Source organism: Grampus griseus (assembly GCF_964374135.1).
Source record: "Grampus griseus genome assembly, chromosome: 15".
Lineage (NCBI taxonomy): Eukaryota > Metazoa > Chordata > Mammalia > Artiodactyla > Delphinidae > Grampus > Grampus griseus.
The window spans coordinates 12,873,399-12,896,539 of record NC_139009.1 but is presented as its reverse complement, the minus strand read 5'-3'; the positions used below and the strand labels follow the sequence as shown (position 1 = coordinate 12,896,539).

The following is a 23,141-nucleotide window of genomic DNA, read 5'->3' as shown; positions in this document are numbered from 1 at the left end:
GTGAATCACATCTGTGTTTGTACAGCATTTCTCCTTTCTTCCATTCACTGAATGTATCTCTGCCTGTGAGCGTGTAAGTTTACTCTGCTCTGCGTAATTTTCAGGTGATGAGGTTTGATCTGAGCAGTAGAAATTAGAAAATATATACTGGAAACATATCTGTAAGGGCACATGTTTCATGCACCTATGCCAATTTGAGTATGTCCTAAACATGTACACGCATAATCGGGTTACACTGGACAGTGTGGTTTAATCATGAACGTGATCCTCCCACTCGCCAACCACTACCAAGTCTACTGAACAAAAGAACTAGCCCACCGTTGATGTATATCCAAAATTCAGAAACACACAGAAAGGGCTCTTAATGTGTGCCAAAAAGAGCTTTTCCCTCCCAAGCCAATTGTGAATATACTGAAATAGACTGACTTGACATAAAAACATACGACCAAGACATTCTCCATACTGAAGTAGGCAGTTTATTAGGCTCCTAATGTCCATGTTTAGAACGTGAACATGGATGGACATGCATTGTCTCATTTTGCGGATCTTACATGCTTGTAATCTTCAGTCAGCTGGGCCTTTGATTCTACTTGTCAGTAATTGACAGTTAGCTCAATGTGAGTAAATGATAAACACAGAACGATACGTAAGCCGTAGCAAGAGATCCCACCCAATACCATCTACCTTTTGTTTTTCAAAAACCATATCACAACTCTCTCTTATAAAGAATAAATTTCAGAGCAAGGCATTTAATCCGCCTCTCTGAAAAAAATAAAGACGTTTCTATCATTTCAGAGCAGTGAAATGTCCAACTATGGCTGAAAAGTACACCCTGAGAATTAAATGATTTTAACAAACCCACTGAGGTTTATAAAGCTGTGCTAACCTAACGTCGGTAAAAGGGACACGAGGCACAGGCACGAACGCCCCTGCTCATTTCGCCGTGCAATTCTCCAAGGAGGCCGTGTTATAAACATCCTCGTTCTCGTCAATGCTCGAGGCGTCTGTGGCTTCGGGGTCACTCACCACGATGCCCACAGAAGAGAGACTGGTGAGGAAGGCATGCATCCGCTGCGCATAAATGTCCCTAATGTTAAAGTAAGGGAGCTCGTGACACTTCTCTGGTGGGTCCTCACTACACTGGTCCACTTCAATGTCCTTTTGCTTCTGGTAGTACTTGGAAAACTTGTTGAAGATAATGGTGATGGGAAGGGCCACCACCAAGATGCCACAGATGATGCACGTGCTGGCGATAAGCTTCCCAGCCAAGGTGACTGGGTGGGTGTCTCCGTAGCCCACGGTCGTCATGCTGATGGTGGCCCACCACCAGCAGACAGGGATGCTGGTGAGGCTGGACGTGTGGTCATCTTTCTCCACAGAGTAGATAAGCACGGAAAAGATGGAAATGCCCACCGATAGGAAGAGAAGTAGCAGCCCAACTTCGTGGTAGCTATGCCTCAGTGTGGCACCGAGAGACCGGAGTCCTACCGAGTGCCGGGCCAGCTTGAGGATGCGGAAAATCCTCATGAGCCTGAGGATCTGGACCACCTTGCCCATGTTTTCAATGTCCTCACTCTCTTCCTTCTTGGTGTCTACAGCCAACGTGGCATAAAAGGGAATAATGGAGATGAAGTCGATTATGTTCAGGGGGTTTTTCCAGAATTTCTTTTGACAGGGAGCAGCAACCAGCCGGACGGCCAGCTCGACGGTGAACCACGCGATGCACGCGATCTCGACGCCTTCCAGCACGGGGTCGTCCACCTCCCCGTCCTCGTTCTGGAACTCCGACATGCTGTGGACGCACATGGCCACGATGGAGGCCAGCACCACGCTCAGGGAGGAGATGGCGATGAGCTTGGCCGACAGGCAGTAGGCTGGGTTTTCCGTGCGAATCCAGATCTTCTTCCGGAGCTGACCGAATCGCAGCTTGTCAAACTTCTCCAGCTCCTTCTCGAACAGAGACGACTCTTCGAACGAGGAGTCAGTACTCACATCGTTGCTTTTCTGGTCCCAGTCCTTCTCGTGGTTTTCCTCCTTGAGCTCGTGGTAGCGATTACTGCAGCAGGAATCGAGGAAGAGCTCGTTGATGCCCCAGTACTCGATCTCCTGGCAGAACGAGAACACGCACAGCTCCTCCATGACGTGCAGCTTCCCCGTGTAATAAAAGTTCAAAACGTATCTGAACAGGGAGGGGTTCCGATCAAAATAGTACTCTTTATCGGCCACGCTGTAGTCATCACACAGTTCCAGGATGGCCTCTTCCGAGTGACAGCTGAGCAGCTTCCCGAGTCTGGTGTGAGGAAAGCGCAGGAGGGTGCTCTGGTCGATGGACTGTTTAAAGCCCCCCACGTTCAAGTTGACAAGTTCCTTGTCTTGTCCAGGGCGATGGAAAATCTCACCAAACACCATGGTGGATACAGGCGGCGGAGAGCTGACTGGGAAGGGAGATGGAGTTCACGCTGGACCTGGAAGGAACATAAGACGGCATTTAGCCCTGTCCCATGCAGCCAGCCGTGCCAAGCTTATTTTTAAACTGCCCTTTCCAGGATGATGGGCTACATTAAAAGCAAAACAGGAAACAGGAAAAAAAAAAAAGAATACGCTATCCCCTTTTTGATTAGAAGAGAATCGACACAAAACAGGTTTTTGGTTTTCGTTTTTTAAAAAAATGGGTTTATATATCCATTTTTTGGAAAAAGACTGCCATATAAATTTTATGAACCCCAATTCCTATTTCTCTACTTTTTAGTCATCCAACATTACCTCCCACTGCCCAAAAAGCAATGCATTTGGGATCACTTACACAATACAGCATCTCCAGTCTCAACCACGAGGCTTCCTCATTTGGAAATGCTCAATTCAGACGTGACAGGCTACTTGCTGCCCGGCTTGTAGCTCATCTCTCCTGGCCCCTAGGGCTTGGTCGTGCACCCTCGGGAACAGCTCTGTCCTCTGCTCTGCACCTCGTCCACAACCCACACATCCCTGGGGGCTCAGCTCAGCTCTTACAAAAGATGTAGGTTTCCTCTTACGCTCCAGGGTTTCACTCTGTTTAGAAAAAGCCCTATTCCCCACGTTTCGATGTGGACAATCAAAAGGATATAATTATCTCCCTGTCCCTAAGTATCTTAAAAGATATAGTTACACTTCATGGGATGGGATTTCAGGTACATCCACAAGGGAAGAAACTGACTTAGGGAACCTTTTCAAGTTAACTGCACTATCAGTTTCCTGACACGAACAGGCTCCTCTGCCACCTCCTCCCTCCCTTCACAGTTTCCCACACGCTCCCAATCTATGACACCCAAGTCTATACCGGCCCAGCACGCACAGGCTATTTTATTCTTGACGCTAACCAAGATGTACCAGAACCATTTCTCAGAGAGAAAAATAATAGATTTTGACCATCATCCAATAGAATGACGCTTCCTCAGAGCCAATGATGCAAATAAAAGAAAGGTAGGAAACTGTCATATACTAAGTTCCAACAGAGTACTAGTAGATGTTTTGTTTTTATTACGTCTTTTAATCCTTCCAGTACTATAAGGTAGGTGTATAGGAAAACAGATACTCAGAGAAGTTGAGTAGAGCCATGATTTAAACCCAAGTTGGATTAACCCCCAAGCCCATGCTATTTCCACTACACACATCCCCCCCATCCCTTCCTATTTTTTTCCTTATTATAATCTAATAACCCAATGTGGGAAGTGTTATAACAGAAATGAGTCAAGCATCTTTGGCTTTATTGAGAGAAGAACAATGACCTCTGTCTGGAGAAGCTTCATGGCAGAGGTTCTATTCAGGCCAAATGTTAAAGGTTTAAGCAGAGCTGAGCAAAGAGGGAAAAGGACATTCCCAACCGAGGGTATCAAAAGGTGGGCACAAGCCAGACTGTAAAAAGACTTGTGTATCAACCTAAAGAGTCTGGAGTTGATCCTGTAGGTAAGACCACTAAATCATCTTAATCAATAAGTGGGCGTGGCTATATTTGTGGCTGTAACTTGGAAAGACCCCACGGACAGCAGGAGGGAAGACTGCTGGTGGGAATGGCTGGAGTCAAGGAGGTAGGGCTTCAATAGAATAGGTGAGAGGACCCAAACTCATACAGCAGTGGTGTATATAAAGTGACAAATTCAAAAGTTTATGAAGTGGAATTGACAGGACTTGGTGGTTGACTGGAAGGAAAAGATAAGGAAGTGGAAAGTCAAAAGGAGGATGTGTTTTCTACTCTGCATTAGTGGGTGACATCATTAGAGGAAACACAAAGGTCAAGTAGGAATTTCTTGCCCTTATGTTTATGGAAAGCCCAATCTGTCGGCGAGACGAGAGATTCCTCCTCTGAAAAGGACACCCCAGAGGACACAGCCTGAAAACACAGCCCTCTGCCATCCACCCTAGGAGGAAGCCTAGTGTCATAAGGAATACATGGCCGTTTGCTCTGGACTCACCAGCACTGAATGTGTTCCCATGAACCCAGAGACCTCAGCCTGGCACGGCAAGAAGCTTCATAGATTCGCTGACCTCTTTAAAAGACTTGATTTTTTTCTGCCTCTGCTTTCTATTTTTAGTTAGAGATCTTCTCTGAAGGGCTTAAATCAGAGCTTACGGCTTGGTCCAAATATTTATGGAACCTCTGAAAGCAGGCTTATGCTCGTGGCAAGTAGGGTAGTAAAATGTTCCAAGGAACTAGTTTTAGCTAAGCTAGTGTTAAGGCTTGAATGGACATTATCTCCTGGTGGATTATTTTTTATCTCCTTGGCTCTCCTGGAAACCCACCACGGTAGAAAGCCACTGTCTGCCCTCATGATACTACCTGCTCAAGTCAGTCTCAATCAGAGACTGTGCCGTCCACTTCCTAACCGTTTCACAGTCACTTCTCCAAAGAACAATGTTATCAACCATAATATCCGTCTTCTTGCTCTGTCCTCCTTGCTTTGTATTGACTCCATGCCAGTAAAAGAGAGCCCGTTCTGAGGTCCACTCATTCCTCAAAGTCTACTCACAGAAGCAACACACATCATAAAACCAGGGATCTCTTGTTGTGGGTCTTTCAGAAGAAAGAAAAAGGAAAGCATCTCTGGATCAGATCAAATGCTTCAGCTCAGAGGGCAAGATGAGATTCTCTGCGTCACGGCGGCCAGAGTACAGTGTTGATTTCTTTGGCTGTGTCTGGCCCATAGCAGCCTATGGAGGGCAGGCAAAAAGAAGACGCCCACCTTTACAGACTGTAGCAAGGTTCCCTTACATACAGCTAGTCCCTGGCCAATTACAAATAATCCTTATATCCTTTGCTCCTCACTATTACTTTGGGATTTTGCAGATGAGGAAGCAGGATCAGAAGAGATGAATGGGCATCATGCAGCTATTAAGGGTTAGAGCAAAACCCAAGCCGGGGCTCCTTAGGCCAACCCCTCTGCTCTACAGCGTGCTGGCTCACACATCCAAAGTGGCATAAGAAAAGCAGATACTGAACATCACTATTTACAAGATTCCTATATTCAGGCCAGCATTTATTTAACAGCCATCATTTACTCCCATTCAGAAAATAGTTGCTGCATCAAAGGTATATCTATATATATTCAATATATATTTATATATAGTACATATTTTATATATGAAGTTATATGTAAATGTACATATAAAGGGATGTATATTATATACACATACACCCACACTTAGTGTGAACCATATATATATATATATATTTATATTTAACTGTGCACACACTAAATAAAAACATGGGTCAATTCCTCTATAAGTGAGACAAATGTCTCTAATTGTGACTAAAAATATAGAAAAAAAAACCAAAAAATTTTTGATTACATAAAAGTAAAATTTTTGGTATGGAAAAACATGCCATAAGTAATGTTAAAAAAGAGAATACGGAAAAAAAAAAAAAAGAGAATACGGGAAAATTATTTGCCACTTACATCACAGACAAGTGGTTAATATACCTAGCATGTAAAAAGCTGTAGACAGAGAAGAAAAAAGAGAACAACAATATAGAAAAACGGACCAGGTATGAACAGACAGTTCACAGAAAAAAATGCAATTGGGTCTTAAAACAGGAAAAAAAAAATGTTCTACCTTGCTCATAGTAAGATAAATGCACATTAAACTTACGGTGCAGTATCATATCCAATACCAAAATGGAAAAAAAAAATCCAAAAATTGGACTACATACTCTATTATCAAGTATATGGGGAAGCAAACACTTTCACAGACTGGGAATACAAATGAAAGGGAATCTTATGAAGGGGAATTTGGACATATCTAGCAAAACTGCCCACAAAATAGGAGAAAATATTTGCAAATCATATATCTGATAGGGGTCTAGTATCCAGAATAGGATTTAAAAAAAAAACCTCTTACAACTCAACAGTAAAAAGACAAATGGGCAAAGGATTTTCTAGACATTTCTCCAAAGATATATAAATGACCAAAAAGTACATGAAAAGATGGGCTTCCCTGGTGGCGCAGTGGTTGAGAGTCCGCCTGCCGATGCAGGGGACACGGGTTCGTGCCCTGGTCGGGGAAGATCCCACATGCCGCGGAGCGGCTGGGCCCGTGGGCCGTGGCTGCTGGGTCTGCGCGTCCAGAGCCTGTGCTCCGCAGCGGGTGAGGCCGCAACAGTGAGAGGCCCGCGTACCGCAAAAAAAAAAATGTACATGAAAAGATGCTCAATATCATTAGTCATTAGGAAAATACAAATCAAAATCACAATGAAATACCACTTCACACTACTAGGATGGTTATAATCAAAAAGTAGTAATAATACAATATTGTATTGTGTTATAATACAATAACTGTTCGTGAGGATGTGGAGAAATTGGAACCCTCAAGCATTCTGGGTAGCCGTTTTGGAAAACAGTGAAAGAATGATAGAATTAAAATCTCACCATTTTGCAACTCATAATGAAATAACAGATCTGGGCAATGATCATAAATGGCTGCTAAAACCCAGATAAAAAGCTGATGGGGAGCTTCATAGCTGGTAGATCAGAGGACCAATACCTGAACCCGTTGATCAAGGCCTGGTGTAACAATAAGAGACAACAAGATAGGATGTGCCTCCTGATGGAAATATATACACAATTCTGAACTATACCAGCCCCCAAAACGTCAGACCTGAATTTGATCTAACCTCTAGATCTAACAGTTGAAGTAAAATAGAGACTTCAGAGCAACATGTTCAAAGACACTATAGGGATGCAATCAGCAAAAACCAGACTGTGGGAAATTATACAGGACAAATGACATGGATCAAACACATGACATATCAAATAATCCAGCATGTGGCTCTGTATGGATACTGACTTGAGCTAGCCAAATGCTTTTAAAAATACATATGAAGGGCTTCCCTGGTGGCGCAGTGGTTGGGAGTCCGCCTGCCGATGCAGGGGACACGGGTTCGTGCCCCGGTCCGGGAAGATCCCACATGCCGCGGAGCGGCTGGGCCCGTGAGCCATGGCCGCGGAGCCTGCGCGTCTGGAGCCTGTGCTCCGCAACGGGAAAGGCCGCGGCAGTAAGAGGCCCGCGTACCGGAAAAAAAAAAAAAATACATATGAAAATCAGGGACATTTGAATGCTAAACTAGACACTTGGTGACATAAAATAATAACTGTCAGTTTTTCAATGCGCTAATTGTATTGTAATTATGCTCTCAAAAAGAATCTTTATCTTTTGGAAATATACACTAAGATCTATGGATAAAATTATACTACATTTAGGATTCATTTCAAAATAATCCATTGATGTGGGGTTGCGGGGGACAGGGTGGAGGCACTGTCATACAAGATGGCCGTGAATTAATAATTACGACAATCGTTGCAGCTGAGTGATGGGTACAGAGGAGGTTAATGCATTATTCTATTTTTGTACATATTAAAATTCACCATCAACAATGTTTTAAGAAAAATTTACTAAGCACCTTTTTGAGCCATGCGCTGTGGTAAATGCTTTCATATACACTATTGTGCACCTTTTAACTACCAGAATCTCAAGCAGTACCTCAGTGTAAGTATCCCTGAATGACTGAATCATTTCATTTAATTCTCCCACAGTCCTAAGGGGTAGATCCTATACCCCATGTTGCAAACAGGGAAATCTGAGGCTCATAGTTTAGCCAACATTATACAGCTTTTACAGGGCAAACTCTTTCCAGTATGCCTCAAATATGAGTATTTAATTTTTTTTAAGTGGGAGGAAGGAGGGACTGGTTGATCTTCAATTTTACATATTTTATCAGTCATCCTCATTAATGAATGCTAGATTCTTTGGTAGGAGATTTGGTACTAGCATGCCAAGTACACATGTGGTCTCAAATGAGGCACATCTGTGGGTCCCAAAGGCATCTGGCCACAAGGTAGAAAAATCAAATGCTATTTTCGGTTCATTGTATCAATCCTCCTGCCTACTATCAACCCAAATCACTCATGGTGAGAACACCATATACGGTATGTGGCCACCTTGTTCCTCTTGGTATTTGTAAGACTGAAAAGAAAGAACAGATGTCAAAAATCCAAGATATTCTCTGGCAGCTTAAAAGAAAACCCACATTGATCCACTTCTCTCCAAGTGGCACCCATAAAGCCTTTCCAAAGCCATTAACCTCTTACCGCTCTCTTTGCCCCATGCTTTCAAAATCACTTTAAAAATACTCTCAAAACTGTGTCTTTTCAAGGGTGAGACATATACATGCACACATGTGCGTGAGTGGCTTTGATAATGCACTTGATTTGCTCAGAAAAGTAACAAAAGCAAAACAAATACAAGCCACTTGTACTTGCTTTATTGGGCAGAACCACTTTTTAAAATCAATTCCATAAAAGTAAACAGAAAACCTTGATTCTTTTTTCCTTCCCACTTGTCCAAAATCTACATTAGTCCTATCATGAAATCCAAAAAAAAGGGCGGGGGGCATTTTTCTGCATTAATGCTGCCATCTTTTTGGAACATTCTTCTGAAAGAGCTGTATTTCATTCTATTAAATTTAAAAGAAAAATAATTTATGTTTTTAAAAAGGGTAGGTCATACTAAATTGTATTTCTGGCCATGCCATATGAGAATATTCCAAGTAAAACTAAACAAATGTAAACAGACTTGAAAATCTAAATTCAATCCACACCCAAGTATTGAGCATCCTCTCACCAGGAACCTTCCCTGGTGATGATTTTCTCCTACAGCAAGCTCCCCGTGCACTGGGGTGGGTAACGTGTAAGGAAAAGAAAATCAGAAGTCAATGTGGGGCCACAGAGGAGCAGAGAGTATAATGAAATGTCAGTGGCATTGCACGGTCCACCCTGACTGTGAATTTGGAAATGGAAATGCTAGTGGTCCTTGATTCAGGCCTTTGTGAATCAGAGCGTTTTTACAGCAGCTAAAATAGCACAATCCTGAGAAAGAAACAGCTGTTTATGAGACATTTAGGAGGACATGTCCAGAGCCAGAGTACAGGACACACAAAACTTCAAAGAGCTTGCTGGATTTAAGTCTTTGTTTCCAGGGATCAGCATTTCCTGGGCCTCCTGAGCCTTCTACATGGAGCCAATCCCCCCAGTAGCCTTCCAAACGGTTCTTCCCAGCCCAGTGAGGAAGCCTGGATATAAAGTGTGATTCCCACTGGCCGAATAAACGGCAAGGAAACGCCCTCCTGGTCTATTCCACATCTGACATGTTCCAACAGCATTAAGTGCAGCTGACAACACACCAGTGGCATAGGTCCCAGGTCGCCCTAATTCAGAACATTCATCACCTAAACCCAACTTTTAAATGTTGAATTGAAAGAAATGAACCCACCAGGTCCCCTTATCTGTGCTGAACTATAGAAGCAACGAAAGAATAGAGAAAAACGTCAAGACTCTGAAAACTTGTGCTTGAACTGCCACTCCCCAGCTACATGACCTTGGGTGGGAGATTCCTGATCGACAAAAGATGATGTACACACCTTGATGATACAATAACAAATGCAAACGTCTTTTGAAAACACAAAGCGTAAGATACATGTAAAACCTTATTCCAAAAATAAGACATTAAGGTAACAGTATCCCTACCTCCCCTTTCCTGCCCCTACTTACTCCCTTCCCTCTCTTGCCCCCTCCACCTGGACCAGTCATATTAGAGTGGTACTTATTCCCTCTGGACTCTATTTAGTGTGGCCAATCCCCTCTGGAAAATCCAGGGAGCCCTGTGATCCACGCAGCCCATCTCCAAGCAGGAAGGCTGCTCGGAGGGCTGATTCAGTGAGACAAAAAGCCAGAAATCTCTCCTATCTGTAAAAAGCAAAGAACCCCAGGTGAAAGATTTTCAACCAGAAACAGGAAAAATGTGGACTTTGCCCCAAGAGGGGAGCCTTAACTCTGCAGTAGCTCCATCTGAGTCACAGCTCCACCTGAGTCATGTGACATGGAGGGATGCACATACAAACGGCTGTCAGAGTGACATTCTGGTGTCCAGAAGAGGGAGTACTGGAGCATTTGAACGCACCTACGCCAAATTAATAGTTCACCCCTGCCCCTGCTTGCCGGCTCTGCTCACCTTTTCCCACAGCCCTGCAGGTGCATTTTTATTTGAGCCCCTACCACAAGGAATTATAGTGTTTTTACAGTTCTCTATCCTCCACAAGTCTGACCACGGTTGTCACTAGACTCCAAGCTCTTCTGCAGAGGGGACCAGGTCTCGTCATCTCCACAGCCCCTTATGCTAATTGCTGTCCACCGTCTAGCGAAAGACACTTTTATCTGGAAGAATTAGCAAAAACTATCACTGTTTTTGTGAAAGAGCCAGCAGAAGGGTCTAGATCAGGCATGGCGAAATGAAATGCTTCCAGTGGCCAAACAAGTTACACAAGTGAAGTGGTCAGGCTGGGGACTGTGGTGAACCACCCATGCTTGTCTAAGTGGCAAAGGCTACTCAGCACCAGAGTCCCTTGTGGGAACAGAGGGCCAGTCTAGGTGTATCTTACAGTGTTCCCGGAAAACCCAGAAACCCTGCTTTTTACGTGGTATATCTCAACTGTAATTAGAATTGATCCAAAAAGTTTTTAACATTATGTGGCTCAAACAAAAATGTACCCCCGGGCCAGGCACTGCCAATAAGTCCTCAATCTGTGACCTGAGTGAGATTCTTACCAACCCCAGGTCTACGCACCGATTTCAAGCCAGACTGACTCAAATGGACACAAATAGAACCTTGTCACAATAACAGTAGTGTCATTCCCTCAAGTCTGAACTACAAACAACAAAAGGGGGTGAGCCACAAAGACGACAGAATCTTCCATAGTTGACCTGCCATGTCCCCCAGGACAACTGCAGCCCCATCCTTCCAGGCTGGCACTCTCCCTTCCTCCCTCAGTCATCTGCCCCAACTGCCCAGTGGATTTTACAGTCGGAAGAGTCTCCCTGATGTCTGACTTTCATTTCTGTCACTGCACTGTAAGGTTTGTTCTCCCCTTCCTCTGATAAGTAATGGTGTCAGAGAAAACGTCAGAGAGGCAGCGCTTACCCTTGTGGTGTTGATGTCACACACTCTGCCCTCATCCTGCCCGGTGGAATGTCCATCGTCATCCAAGAAGCTCCGCCCTTCCTCCTTCACTGGAAAGTGTGGTGCACAGAGGCATTTAGTGGCCAAAAAGAAGAGAAGAATCCTGTTCTCTGGTTCTACTGGCCAAGGCAGTCGCTGGGAAATCACTCTCACCTGCAGAAGAAAGCATGCATCAAGTTGTAACTCCAAGGGGAAAACACATACAAGAAGTTTTATCTCAGACTCATTGTTCTGGGTGTTTTACTGATTAGACCCATATCTTAGAGCCCCATCTAACTCTCAGGGACCCGTCACTCCCACTGGACACGTGGCTACAGAGACATCAGGAAAGGATTCACAACCACTTTCAGGCCCCAGGACTCTCAGATCTTGACTGGAGTGGACACGTGGGACATCTCCACTGACCCCAAGGCCGAGAAAATATCCAAGGATAAAACGAGGCACTAGAATTAGGACTGCAGTCACCTCCCACGCAGCTTCTTCTAGGAGCATTATTTTAGCTAATTCATAATATTAGCTAATTCATCAAGGATATACTTATAAACCTCTAAATGAGTACCTTTAATCCACATTAGAGACCAAGTTCTGAGTGTAACTGTGCTGACAGAATGAATACTGCCGCTCTAATTTGAAATCAATAGGTTTCGAAGGCTGGCCAAATTCCATTTTGCTTCATTTGGCCATTGTCATATTTCACAGACCAGAAATGACTACAGGTGTTAGATCAAAGTTTTCTAGTTGTGTGTGTGTGTGTGTGTGTGTGTGTGTGTGATGTATGGGGGAGAATTAAGTTTGTATCAAAACAAATATAAGGACAAATTTCAATTTTTCGCTCTGAAAAAAGTTAAAGAAAGTAAAAAAAAACCCTTCAATTCCCAACAAGGTAAGCCTTGCCTCATGGTGGCGCATTCCCATAGATTTATACTAGTATCCAAGCATCTATCCATTGATTTTCACGTTTTCCAATCAATGCTAGGTTCAAAGGGGAGGAGGAGAAGATAAAGAAGAAAAGATTGATTCTGAGCTGCAGAAAGAACTGAAGGCAGTGCCTCCAGCTATGTCAGTTATTACAAACTTTCATTATACTTGAAGCTCTGCCCAGTCTTATCCAGGGCACTGGGATCACAAGACGCAGTGCCTGCCCTCAACCCTACCCCGGGAGCCCACAGACCCCAAACCAAACAACAAACAAGTGGAGGTGGCCTACCGACACCCAGGGGGCCTTGAGAGGGAGCAAAGCAGGAACGGTTTCCAAGCCGGTCCCAACAGTGGCCAGAGCAACCCTTCAGTGAATTTCCAGCTCTAATAGAGATGATAATGAGGAAGGATCCGGAGAAAACTGCAGCATTACCCAAACTGAACTTCTGAGATGGGACACGTGGCAAAAGAGGGAGAGAAATCTCAACAGGGATAAATAAGATCAATTCAGGAGCTAACACCCTCCTCCCCCTTCCTCTTCTTTCTCCTCCACAGACTCCCAGCAGCACCTCAAAGGGTTAGCCCCAGACGTTTGTGTTTCACTTGAAATGCAGAAATGTTGTGCCTTTTTTAAAGGATACAGCACATATATATAGGCTTCCTTTCCCTAGCAGACGTCTTTCCAAATGTAGCACATTTTAAAGAAAGGTAAGATTAATCTGGCTAGGAGATAATTAATTAACTGCAAGCAGCTTTGATATGACTATATTAATTACTGAAGACAAAAATTAACAAAGTCCTTAGGCTATTCAGCACTTCTAAGAAACCCCAGCACTGCTGGGCACTGGCTCATTACCCAGAAGGACGGGGCTGGCCCAGGGACAGACTGTGAGGTTAGCCAAATATATCTTTTTTAAAAAAACTGATGCCCAGTGGGCATGAATGTCTGATGCACGAATAACATCCCAGGCTGTCTTTTTCTCTCTCCTTCCCCCAAAACTCAGACTTCTTGTGCCTTCCCTCATTTCCCGTCACCATGATTTCTGTCCAAAAAACTGGATTTTTGGAAAACATGTAAAATTAGTCAGTACCTCTCTACGTGAATTTATGTCAGTTTACTCCCTGCTTAGGGCATTCACATACTAGGTGTGACCTCGCCACGTAAAATGGTAACTAGCATTTTCCGAGTCCCTACAACACACCAGGAACCTTCCCGAGTGTTTCACACACATCACCTCCCTCCTCAACCACCGTAAGGGGTAAGTGCTGACATTCCCATTTTATAGATGGGACATTGAGGCTCAGAGAAGCTGTCTGCCCAAAGTTCCACACCTCATGAGTGCCAGAGACAGGAGTCAAGTTCAGGTAGGTCTGCCTGATTTCAATTACTGTAGAAAATCAAGGTCCTCTTTTAGTTGTTGGGGAAAGTTAAGAAAGGATTGGTAGAGGTGGCAGAACGTGGCCCAAACCAGCAGGTCTGGGGGGAAGAAAAATGTGTACATCCAACACGTTCTCTCCTTCCTGCTTGACAATCCCACCAAATGGTTCTGTTTCTCTGTGCTCCTATCGTCCGTATCAGTGTGCAACTGTCTGTGATTTAGCACTTAAGCAGGTTTCTGACTGTGCTCAATGATTCAGCAGGATCCTGGCCAAACACATCATGCTCACTCGAGTACTGCTAGCCTCTGCATAATTCCTCCCGTCATAGGACAAAGGGAGACCCTCTGCGGCATCCTTGGACTCCCCTCTAGCCTGGCTGTATTTCTTGGTGGGTTGACTACAGCCTTCAAAAATGAACAAGATGACTGCCTCCAATACTGAGAGGGGAAAGGTGAAGATTAAGTGGCATATCGGACCCTTTCATCATCCTGAGGCCTGACATCCAATCTTGGAACAGAACGAGGAAAAGCAAACCAACAAGCAGACAGTACACAGGAGTGATAATAATGTCCTCAGTCCCTCTCCCAGAGCTCACAATCACAGGGATAAGGTCGCTCTCCCAAAATTAAACTCTAAAATCAGTGCCGGAGAGCTCAAAGCAGACACTCCAAGGGACACTGCAGCCTAGGTCTGTGTCCTCTGTACTTGCAGAGAATCCTGAGAGCACCTGTCATGGCCCTGCTCACATTCTTCTGAAATGTCGTCACCCCAGTGCCACCCAGTAGACTGAGAAGCCTCCATTTAGGGATAGAGTCCTAATATCAGTCTTCAAATGATGTTACCCAATGATGCTTGACACGTTTTTATTGAACCAATTCCTCTCCCCCAAGCCAACAAGACTAAAAAGTAAATTAATTAAAAGAATCAATATGGATAATGAAAGGCAGTGGGTCAGCAATGGAAACAGAGGAGGAAAAGTGTCAAAGATCAAGATGGGTTGCCAAGACCCATTCCAGCACTTCCTAAAGGAGAAGAGTCTTATCCTGAAGACTCAGCATCTCCAACACTGATGTGATACATCTTGAGTGGAGGTTTAAGACCTCAGAGTTTCAGGTATCACTAGATACCCCCAAATCTCCCCTTGTTCTGATTCCAGGCTCCCTGAGGCACCTGCTAGCAATTTCCTTTCCCAGGCTCCTTGCCAACGGACAGCATATAAGCTATGCAGCCAACACAAGCGTCCACTCTGTCCACCAGTTCTATTTATTAGTGGAATTTAATAAGGCAAAAAGAAGGTTATTTACTCACCTTCCTGGGGGTTTCTATTCAAGTCAGCCTCCTAGAGTTTAATCAGCTCTGAGACATCTGAAAGTGAGTTTCTGAAGTTGCAAGTCTGAGAGAGAGCTGACCCCAATCCGTGATAAGGTTACCAGGTAAATGACACCATGACGCACCCTCCTGGCAACCAGCTGGCTCCTCTGGAGACATCCTGACCTTGCAAACTTCTACAGCAGGGATCCCCGGCCTCAGCGCTATAGATATTTTGAGGCCAGATAATTATTTTTCCTGGGGGCCGTCCTATGCACTGTTGAGCAGCATCTCTGGCCTCTACTCTACCCACTAGATGACAGCAGTACACCTCCTCTCACCCCCCCATGGTGTGACAACCAAAATGTCTCTAGATATTGCCAAATGTCCCCTCGAGAACAAAATCATCCCCAGTGGTGAACCACTGCTAGGTTCACCGGCGGTTCACCACCACTGCTAGAACCACTGCTAGGTTCTCACTCAACGGGCAGAGTGAAAAAACCTCAGACACCTATCTGGGATCTGGAAGTTCAGAAAGGTCAGAATGACAGATAGTACTAATACTTCAGCGGCTGAGAAGGGCTGGGGAAATTTCTCCCAAACACTTATTCTTTTAGAATTCAGTCCTGGCATGTCTGGTGTCAGACAAGCAAAACTTTGCAAATGAGGAAAGATAAAAGCGAGGTTAACCTTTTGTTGAAACTCAAAGCATGCTTCACACAACGTGAGTCGGGAGTAAAGGTTAGTGATTTTCTCTGAGAGCCTGTCTCATGTTTGCTAATGTTTTTGGTACCAGAAAAACACACAGGGCCCGTGCACTAATATAGTTTCAAAGATGTGTGGGGCACATGTACAGAGATGTGTAGGGCACATGCTCTACTTCCTGTGGGGCATGGTGCTCCGGCTGGCCACACCCACTCCTAACCAAATCTGTCAATCTTGCGGAAACTCATTGACATTCCAGGAAAAGATACAAATATCTATCAGTTTTGTAGTCTCGCCCCTATTCATCATCCACAGACCAATTTTCAACACAATCAAAGAGTAATGAGATAATACAAATAATAAGAAAAGGTGAAATTTGACCTCACCTCTACCTTGCTGCACTAGTGAGAAGTGTGGTCCAGGGTTTTGCTTAAATAAAATTAAAATATTGCCATCGGGCCACCATAATGGAATTTAATGTGCCAGTAAATTATGTATATATTTAAATCCTATAATCCAAAGCAATCAGAATAACACAACACTGTCTAGTTGATTCAGAAAGTAGATTACTAAGAATATCTCCAAACGACTTAGTTTTTCCAAACTATCAAATTTCAAGAAGTCCCTTAAGTTAATATGAAAAATCCTTGAATTAACAAAGATGTTTTTTCCCTTTATTTTGCTCTGTCCCAAGAAGAAAATGATAACTTCCCAGGGTCTAACATATTCAGGAATTAAAAATAAATTGATAGGGGTTCTGGTCTTCGGAGAGCAAACAAGTAAGTGCTTTCTAAAGCAAGGCCTCTAAATGACATTTGAAAGGTTAATCTAAATTCTATTTCTCTTGGCCATCCAGAATGAGTGAATGCAACACGATCCCCAGAAATCCCAAGGGCTGGAAGCACAGGTAACTAAACACCACTGGCCTCTTCTCGGGTTCTATTCCTAGACAACCTCCCCTGGGGAACAGAGGCAGGGAGTAGCTGCTGCTGAGTCACCTCCAAAGACAATGCACAGAAAGAAAGCCCCGTGGAAGGGTGAGCACCTCAGAAGAAAAAGCAGAACCACACAGCCACCGACGTTTGCGTGGTCCTCCGGGACTGCCGCCATTCCACTGGTCCCGGGAAGGAATACCCTGGTTCCCTCCACCTTGCAGGAGTCCCCCTGCTTTGTGGCTGACCAAAAACAGAGGCTCAGCCTGCAGCCAGGAAGCAGGCAAATCGGCTCCCCCGGGGGCTTTAGACTCTGTGCTTGAGCTTGTCTGTCCCCCACGTTTTCAATGGCTGATGCATCAGACATCTCCACTAACACAGTGATAAAATAAGCAACTGAAAGCAAACAGTTCTGGGAGGTGCAGGGAAAGAAAACCTATCATGCAATGACAGTAGCAGTAGCAGTCGGTTAAAGGAAACCTTCTGGAGGACACTAGTAATGTGTGTCACAAAATCCCACAGTTTCACATTTTGGAATGTATCCTGAGGAAAGAAATCAGACATGTGTCCAAAGATGTAGATATAAGGATGTTCACTGCATCATTAATTATTCATAAGAGTAAAAAGTCAAAGGCAACCTAAAAGTCCATCAGTAAGGGAATGGTTAAATAGATTAGGAGGTAGCCATGCAATGGAATACTCTGTGGCCATTAAAAACACTCACATGATAATAACAGCTCCGCATACCAAGTCAGGCCCCGCTCTAAGTGTTTGCATGCCTGAACCCACTTAATCTCACAACACTGGTACAAGTAATATTTTTATTGGATTCATTTTACAGACAGAGAAACTGGTAAATAGAGAAGTTAACTAACTCTCCAGGGTCAACAGCTCTTCAGTGATAGTTTCATGGTTTGAACTCAAACAATAATGCTCTAAAGCTCTTCCCTTATCCACTGTGCTCCACTGCCCATAGATTCATGAATAGATAGTCACAATATGCTAAGGAAAAGAAGAAAATAATTATAATACAATAGTGTCATGATTCTGATCTTTATAAACTATGTCTGACTTTATAAAATGAAAAAAAAAGGGGCTTCCCTGGTGGCGCAGTGGTTGAGAGTCCGCCTGCCAATGCAGGGGACACGGGTTCAAGCCCTGGTCTGAGAGGATCCCACATGCCGTGGAGCGACTAGGCCCGTGAGCCATGGCCGCTGAGCCTGCGCGTCCGGAGCCTGTGCTCCGCAACAAGAGAGGCCGCGACAGTGAGAGGCCCGCGCACCGCGATGAAGAGTAGCCCCCGCTTGCCGCAACTAGAGAAAGCCCTCGCACAGAAACAAAGACCCAACACAGCCATAAATACATAAATAAATAAATTTAAAATGAAAAAAGAAAATCTATAAGAATATACACCAAAATGTGAAATGTATTCTCTCTGGATGACGGAATTTGGGTGATTTTTTTCCTTCTACTCTATACCTCCAACATTGTGCAAATTTCTTTACAAGTATTACAAAACACTTAGGAAAAGAGTTGTTTCTACTTGAGAACATAAAAGGTCATAAGCAGCCTTGGTCAGTATTTGGGAAGGGAGGAGAGGGAGTGGGGTAGACGTTGAGTGAACTTCCAGATCTGAGTGAAAGAGAACCCTCTGCTGACGTGCTGTGGAGTCATTTGTAGGAATCATAAGCTTCTGCTGTTCATTCCCGTCTGCTTTAAGGCAGGCCCTGTCCTGGGAACTATGGAGAACAAAACAGAACATGGCTCTTGCCCTCAGAGCTTACAGCAGCTTAGAAGAGCTTGGAGGACGGTAAACAGGTAAATCAACAACTGCAACCCAAGGCAGAACATGAACACTAGGGGAGGTACCAAAAAGGTGCTGCAGTTCAGAGGAAGTAAAGGGTCCTCCTCAGATAGGGAAGGAAGGACAACTACATAACCAGGTGTATCAGAGCTGAGCCTCGAGAGTCAGGTCAGATGTGAACAGGTAAAGGAGACAGGTAAGCGTAAGGCTGTTCTCCAAGCAGAGGAAAGAACACGTGCAAAGACATGGAGGCTAAAAAGCTTGTGGTAGGTACGGAGAGCGGAAAATGGGTGCGTTTGGCCAAGATACAGCCCTATGACATGGGCTATTTATTTATTTATTTATTTAACTTTTTTTTTCTTGGCCATGCCATGTGGCTTGTGGGATCTTAGTTCTCCAACCAGGGATCAAACCCAGGCCCCCTGCAGTGGAAGCTCAGAGTCCTAACCACTGGGCTGCCAGGGAATTCCCTGGGCATATTTAAATAGATTCTTTCTTCTTACAATACGAAGAATTCTGCCTGTACCGTCCACACCTTTGTGAGCCAGGAGTTACCCAAGTGAGAGATGTCTCTGTGGAAGGGAAATGGATTGCATGTGGCCATACAGAGAATCTGCTGAAACTGAGGGACCACACCCCAGGTGTCCTGAACTATTCAGCCACAAGGAACCAGTCAGAAAAATTAAAAAAAAAAAAAAAAAAAAAACCCTCTTGGAGTTATCACTGTTCTAGAACATCTGAAAAATTAGAGGCTGCCACCAGGTAGAGCAGTGCACCAGGAACTGCAGTGATCTGAAATGGCTAGATCATCTTTAATGAGTTAATAAAGAAGAACATATACCTGTATTGCTAAGTCATAAACTGGTTTTAGTATTTTGATAACTGTATTTGCATACAATTGGATTCTTTTTTATCTTGTGACTTTTTTTTTTGCATTTAAAAATGCTATTCTGAAAAGTGGTCCATAGGCTTCCCAGACTACCAAAGGGGTCTGTGGCACAAAAAGAGTTGACAATGCCTTAGCTGGAGATCCTGTCAAAATGTAAGTCACTTCACTTTGCTCCTGTGTTCAAGCCAGCAGTGGCTTCCATGTTACTCAGAGTAAAATCTCCCCTCCCCCGCCTGACATCTGATTTCATCTTCTACTCCTCTCACTCTCTTTCATTCCCATACTGGTCCCTGTAACAGTCCTTAATCATGCCAAGTGAGGCACATTCCTGCCTCAGGGCCTTTGCACTGGCTGATCTCTGTGCCTAGAACGTTCTGTCTCCAGGTGATTGCATGGCTCCTTCCTCACTTCTCTCAGGTCTTTAGTCAAATGATAGCTTCTCAGTGATGCCTTCCTTGGTTACCCTATCTAAAATATCCCTCGATGAAACTCCAAGCCCCCTTCCTTACTTTATTTTTTCCCCTTAGCATTTGTTAATCCCTAAAATACACGTAGAGACATATGCTTTGTTTCTTTATTTTATTTATAGTTTGTTTCCCCACTTGGATATGAGCTCCATGAAAGCAGAAACTTTTGCCTTATGCGTCACTGTATCCCCCAGTGCCTTGAACTTTACATGACACATATGAGAGTCTTAAAAATTACATGTTGAGTTGACTGATAATCAATTAGTTGGTTTACATTTATCACATAGCTTGGCTACTGGCTGCTTCCATCCCATGTCGAATTTTAAAGTCTTTCTTGCCCACTGCACTACTGGGAGAAAAGAAAAATCATAGCAGATGTGAGTTTGAAATTGTGGCCACCACAGAGGAAAAGTAGCTTATTTATCAGCCACTGCAGAAGGGAGATACATTTTTTTCCTTAATAAAAAGAGTTTTACATCAAAGACAAGATAGTTCCAACACACACACTCACACACACACACACACACACACACACACACACACACACAATAAGTTAGATCAAGCTATAGCATAACAAATACAAAAAAAGTAAATGGAAAAATTGGCATATGGCATAAAACCAATAAAAGCACACAAACCCAGACTGAAATAGAAGGGATGCTGGTTGATACGATCATCACACAGATTCCACCTGGCAAATGATAAAAAAGGAAATGGACAGCTTACAAAGGCATAAGTAAATGCAGGTTATAAATCACCACATGGCCACGGCTTGACTTAACTTGCTGTTGCTAAAATGTAGAATTACCCCTCTAAAGGCACTGCTGCTTACATATCAGAATAGCAAAACTGCATTGAATGCTGGTAAAATCAGAAGTTCACAGGGCCGTCTTCATAGGCATATAAAGCACCTCACGCCATCCTATACCCTGGGAGCAGGTAGTTTTAATAAGAACAACCTTTTTCTTGTAGGATAATCTGCTAAACAACCAAAGCCAAGACTGGATTCCTTGTAGTTATAAAATGTAAGTCAAGGGTAAATGAAGAAAGTACTATTTTATATCACATACGTCCTTATATAGATGTGCTGAAGGCATTCACATATCAAAAAATAACACAAAATAAAATCTCCCAACCCCAAATTCCTCTTTGCAACACAGCTGCTTGAAAACATTTTTTACACTCATCCTTCCTTCTTCTGCTACAATACCTACCCTAACGCCGCACTAGAACGCCGCACTAGATGCTAAAGGCATCTTCTGGTGACCAAACCCGGCTGTGCGTGACTCACTTGTCCGAGGCATCTGTCACTGCTGACCTCGCCACCCCTGCCGTTCACGGACGTCGCTTGTCTGGCCACTTATTCTTGGTTTCCTATGAAACTCTGCTTCCTCTTCCCAAATCTTAAATCTGAGGTCACAAAATAAAATACCTGCAGGGGCTCAGCAGGTGCCCAAAATGAGAAAGGAGGTCACCTGGCCATCGTGACAAGCTGGAGAGCACCAGCCCTGCCAAAAAAGGACCGCTATCCCTTAGCTGTGAGCATCAGGTGGCCAGACTGCCCCACACTGTCAAGAATGCCCACAAATCTTATTTTTATGGGAACTTTCCCAACTTTTTCACTGTTATCAACTTTGTTGTTAATGTTTTAATACTGTAAAGCCAAATCAAACAGATCTGTAGCCTGGATACAATCTGTAGGTCTCAAGTCTGTGTCACCTCCCCACCCCGTGGGTACTTCCTCATCCCGCAGTTCTTCTCCCTGAAAATTTCACCCAACTCCAGAGGTCAGGTGTGGATCTCCAGCCCTAAGCTTCCTCCTACATTGTGGACTCATGGAACTGGCTACTGGATGTATCCATTCAACTGTCCTAATGGGACCTTGAAATAAACACGTCCACACTTTCCTTTCATCCTCTGCTCCCAAATATCTCTCAAGTCCCTTTCCTTCCCCTCTCTCTCTCCTGCCTCTGCTTTCATTCAGACGCTTGGTATTTTTCCATGGTTTATTCCACAGACTTCTGACCGTCCTCCCTGCCTTAGGCCTGTCCCCATTCCCTACTCTCAAATTCATTCTTCAATCCAAGCTAAAGTTACCTTCTAAAATGCACAACCTTAATGTGCTTGATGGCTCCCTTGGCCTTCAGGATAAACTCTGGATCCAGACGGCTTGAGTCTCAATCCCAGCTCCGCCACTCACTAACCATGTGACTTGGGCAAGTCATTTAAGTTCTCTGAGCCTCAACTTCCTCATTTGTGAAACATGGCTACAAAATAGCACATAGCACATCGGGCAGTGACAAGGCCTAAAAATGAGATAATACAAATAAAGCTCTCTGTGCTTGGTACATAGTTAATGCTCAATTAAATGTTAGCTGTCAGTATTATTATCATTCCTCATCTATTATCCTCACCTGTCACAACCCAACTCAAACTCTAGAACTGTAAAGAATTACTTGAAATTCTCCACAAGTGCCCCTAACTTCTCACTTGTTTGCTCAGAATGCCCTTCAAGACTCATATTCTCTGTCATATTCTTCAAAACCAAGCCCTGACCCCTGACCTCTCCCTACCCCAGAACCAGGTCCCCCCATCCCCCATCCGCCAGTATCTGTCTCCATCTGAGTATATAACTTGCTGAGCTGCAGTAGAACAATTCCTCGAAGGCTCCACCATGACCCTGTGAGCTCTTCAAAGGCAGGGCCTATTTTTTCTTAATTTTTGCATCGTTGATGCCCAGCAAGAAACAATGGATGAATGAATGATCTTCTTTCATCCCCAGATCCACCCAGAGAGGCAGGCATTATTATAATCCATCATTTACGGATGAGGAAAGTGAGGTTCAGAATGGCTAAGTCCACATGGGAGATGGCAAGCCCTGGGCCCAAGCCCGGCTCCCCGAGCGAGGCCCGTGTGGGTGAGCTGGTCATACTCTGCTCCTGTTGGCTGTCTGTCCTCACACACCAGGCTCATGTACTTACAGCAAACTTCACTTTTATCCTATATCCCTAGATAAGTGTGGGAAGAATACACGTAACCTTTATCATCTCATGTTCTTTCTATGAAAAGCTACAAAACATCTTCAAAGGTCATTGTATAGAGCACAGGTGTTCAATACAAGGGTCACAATTTTTTTGTGCACTTTTCTCAACAAAGTATGTACAGTCAGTCTTCCTGACTGTAGATAGTATCTAAAG

The 23,141-nt window shown here is 44.0% G+C and overlaps 1 protein-coding gene across 2 annotated transcripts in view; it reads right to left on the bottom strand.

Moving 5' to 3' along the window:
* Nucleotides 1-470: 470 nt before the first annotated feature.
* Nucleotides 471-23,141, bottom strand: part of KCNS3 (potassium voltage-gated channel modifier subfamily S member 3) — a 34,038-nt gene continuing 11,367 nt past the window's right edge. The window contains exons 2-3 of one of the 2 annotated variants that reach the window (XM_082672485.1): nt 11,503-11,694; nt 471-2,465 (exon numbers count right to left, since the gene is read on the bottom strand). In XM_082672485.1, the coding sequence (XP_082528611.1) occupies nt 934-2,409 (1,476 nt within the window). In that variant the 5' untranslated portion in view covers nt 2,410-2,465; nt 11,503-11,694 and the 3' untranslated portion in view covers nt 471-933. Of the gene's footprint in view, nt 2,466-2,803; nt 3,007-11,502; nt 11,695-23,141 lie in introns of those variants that run through there. The other variant, XM_082672486.1, reaches the window with a different exon arrangement.